We start from the raw sequence: 3,054 nt of genomic DNA on the forward strand, positions 1-3,054 counted from the left end.
ATATATATATATATATATTCTATATATATATATATTATGCGCTTGGTGTGTGTGTGGGTGGTGTGTGTGTGTGCGTGCGCTGGCTCGTGCGTCGCGCGTGTGGGCGTGCGCGTGTGTGTGCGTGCGCGGTGTGCGTGCGTGCGTGTGCGTGCGTGCGCGTGTGTGTGCGTGCGCGAGGTCTGTCTGATTATCATATTAAATATACACTTCTTGTCCTTTTCAGTTTCAGATCGTCACACAGCGCCATCTATCATTTCAAAATTCGAGACTAGCTTGAGGATGGCAAATTTCCCGTTGCCATCGAACTTGTCGTAAAGGGAAAGACGGGCGGGCGCTGTGTTGAGGCGCAGTCAGTACACGTAAGATATCACCATCAACGGCAAGACGTCGTTCACGCATGCCGAGCGTACATAAATCCGAGTTTCACATCTATCCGCTAGTCGGCGCGCTGCGCGACGAGTTCTCGAAGTGCGTGAACGCGGTGTGCGCCGTCGACGCTTACGTCGGCCTAGACGCGCACGGCGCGCCGACGGGCGACGCTCGTAATGGATGCCGCCGGCTCAGCAGCCGATCTGTTCTACTACGGCATCACTCCCACACCGTCTCGGCCTATTCACGAGCGGTGGCGCGCGCGTCGCGAGGAAGCGCGCCGGCAGTGGCGTCGAGCGGCGATCGACGGACGCGAGCAGTCGTGCCAGGTTCACGCATGTCGATGGCATTCGCCGACATAGCTGGTCATGGGTGCTGCAAGCCGCTCCGAGTCAGCCTCAACTACTGCAGCGGCCATGGGGCCGGCGAGCACCTTATCACCAACTCGCGCTTCAACCTCACCAACCACGCCTTCTTCGCGCTATGTACGAGATCCTGACGTTAGCGTCGCAAAAGATAATCAAAAGACCATGAAACAGTAGAACATAAAAGGCTGAACATAAACGGCATATAAATTTAACGTAAAGTAATTTAACATAAAGTAATGTAAAGTAACATAAAGTAATTTAACATAAAGTAAGAGCTAAAAAGGTGAAGTAAGTAAACGTAACGTATAACATAACATAACATAACATAGTTTAACACAAGAGAAGTTACACTGTAAAATCTGATTAGAAAAGACTTATAGCAGATGAGACAAGGTAAGATAACGTGACATAACTTTGAAATAAATGAATATATGAGAGACAGATCGTATGATGATGTTTTACGTATCATGCTCTACGGGACTACACGATAATATTTTTATATAAGCCGCTCACGCAGACTACCTTATCATGTAACTTTAGCCAATGTGAGAGACAGGACTAGGCGATGTGTGTAGAGAAATGCGAGAAAATAATGTTATGTTAGCGGAGTGGCTGACTCGAAGACTGTATAGTCAATTCGCCCTCCCTCGCCGTACTTATTTAAAAAAACTTGTTGTGATATATGTAAAAATGTAATATACTTGAAAGCGTAAATAAATTTTAAAATCTAAATCTAAAAAAATCTTTTTAAAATCTAAATAAATGCACAGGTGAAAGTAAAGCATCGTATTCAAAGAAAAGATATTATGTAAATATCGTAGGACATACACAAATTGAGCAGAATATCTCTTGTATAAGACATCGCAGTATACTGTTTTTCAATATATACATATGTAGACAAATATAGACATATATTGTGCTCATCGTATGTTGTGGGATACCGCGCGTTCTCTGCGGTGCTTTCATGACTAAAGAAAGTTATATGTAGGCCCCTACATGTTTTAGAATTTAGATTATTTAGATGTTTTAGAAAGTAGAGATTAAGCGATGCTATAAACCTTAATAAATACAGTAGTAGAACAATAAGTTTTAATGGGAGAATCTGATTAATATACATTATTACGCAACGTGAACATTAAGATTACGGCAATGAGAACGGTAATTTTACGAGGATAGTTAAGATAACGAAACGCTGCACGATAAAGTGAATATTGCAGACAGACTTGAGTTTACCTATGGTATCTACTATGCTATATTATAAAGCACATTGTTCTGTACATATCGTATTTCGCTCGCAAAGGAACACATTTGGCCGGCTCGTCTACTAATATATATATATATATATAGTGTGTGTTTGTGTGCAGTTATCGGTACGGTTGACGCACGCACGCATGCGACGTGGGATCACAACGAAGCACTTAAACCGCACGCTTTCACTGCATATCTGGGTGCATGTATACACGCTTGCCGCGCTCAATGGGCGTAATACTGCCTACTATTCGCGCTGGTATTCCGAAAACGCGGGGACGTATTAGGGTCATTATATGCACACGCGTGCGGGCGTGCGCGCGCGCGTGCGTGCGTGCGTGCGTGCGTGCGTGCGTGCGTGCGAACTGGTTTACGAAATACAAGGCGATTCGCGTCAGTTTCGTGTTAAAACATTTTAGCTGTGTCACTGTTTAGCTGCTTAGCTGTTTAGTTGGATATATTACCCCTTGGTTAACGGTTTTGCTGGTGATTTGTTTGCTTAGATATCTATTTGGTTGGTTATGTGTATCGTTGGCTATCAGTTTAATTGGTTGCGTGCTTGACTGGTTGGTTATCTGCTTGGTTGGTTACATCGATATTTTGCATATATTTCGCTCTGTCCACATATTCGTATATGCTAGATTGACCCGGATACATATACGACCGAGATTACGCTTTATTGTCCCTATCATGTGATTACAATAATTAATCTGCATACACACGCGATCGCTAATGCAACCGTGTGTGCATCCATGACAATTGCACTAGGTCTAAAAAACAATTGGTCTGTATCAGTAGGTTGTGGGGAGTATGTGTAATGGACTAGGTATAGGAGGGTACGTGGGGGAGTAAGTGTGGGAGAGTAGGTGTAGGGAGTACGTGGGGGAGTAAGTGTGGGAGAGTAGGTGTAGGAGGGTACGTGGGAGAGTAAGTGTGGGGGAGTAGGTGTGGGAGGGTACGTGGGGGAGTAAGTGTGGGAGAGTAGGTGTGGGAGGGTACGTGGGGGAGTAAGTGTGGGGGAGTAGGTGTGGGAGGGTACGTGGGGGAGTAAGTGTGGGAGAGTAGGTGT

The 3,054-nt window shown here is 44.8% G+C and overlaps 1 protein-coding gene across 1 annotated transcript in view; it reads left to right on the forward strand.

The window, feature by feature from the left end:
• The window catches only part of LOC106820829, a 13,192-nt gene extending 12,877 nt beyond the window's left edge, over positions 1-315 (forward strand). The window contains exon 2 of the mRNA XM_014825404.1: positions 224-315. Coding sequence (XP_014680890.1) covers positions 224-315 — 92 coding nt within the window. The remainder of the gene's footprint in view (positions 1-223) is intronic.
• The last annotated feature ends 2,739 nt before the right edge of the window (positions 316-3,054 follow it).

Source organism: Priapulus caudatus, unplaced genomic scaffold (assembly GCF_000485595.1).
Source record: "Priapulus caudatus unplaced genomic scaffold, Priapulus_caudatus-5.0.1 Scaffold3, whole genome shotgun sequence".
Lineage (NCBI taxonomy): Eukaryota > Metazoa > Priapulida > Priapulimorpha > Priapulimorphida > Priapulidae > Priapulus > Priapulus caudatus.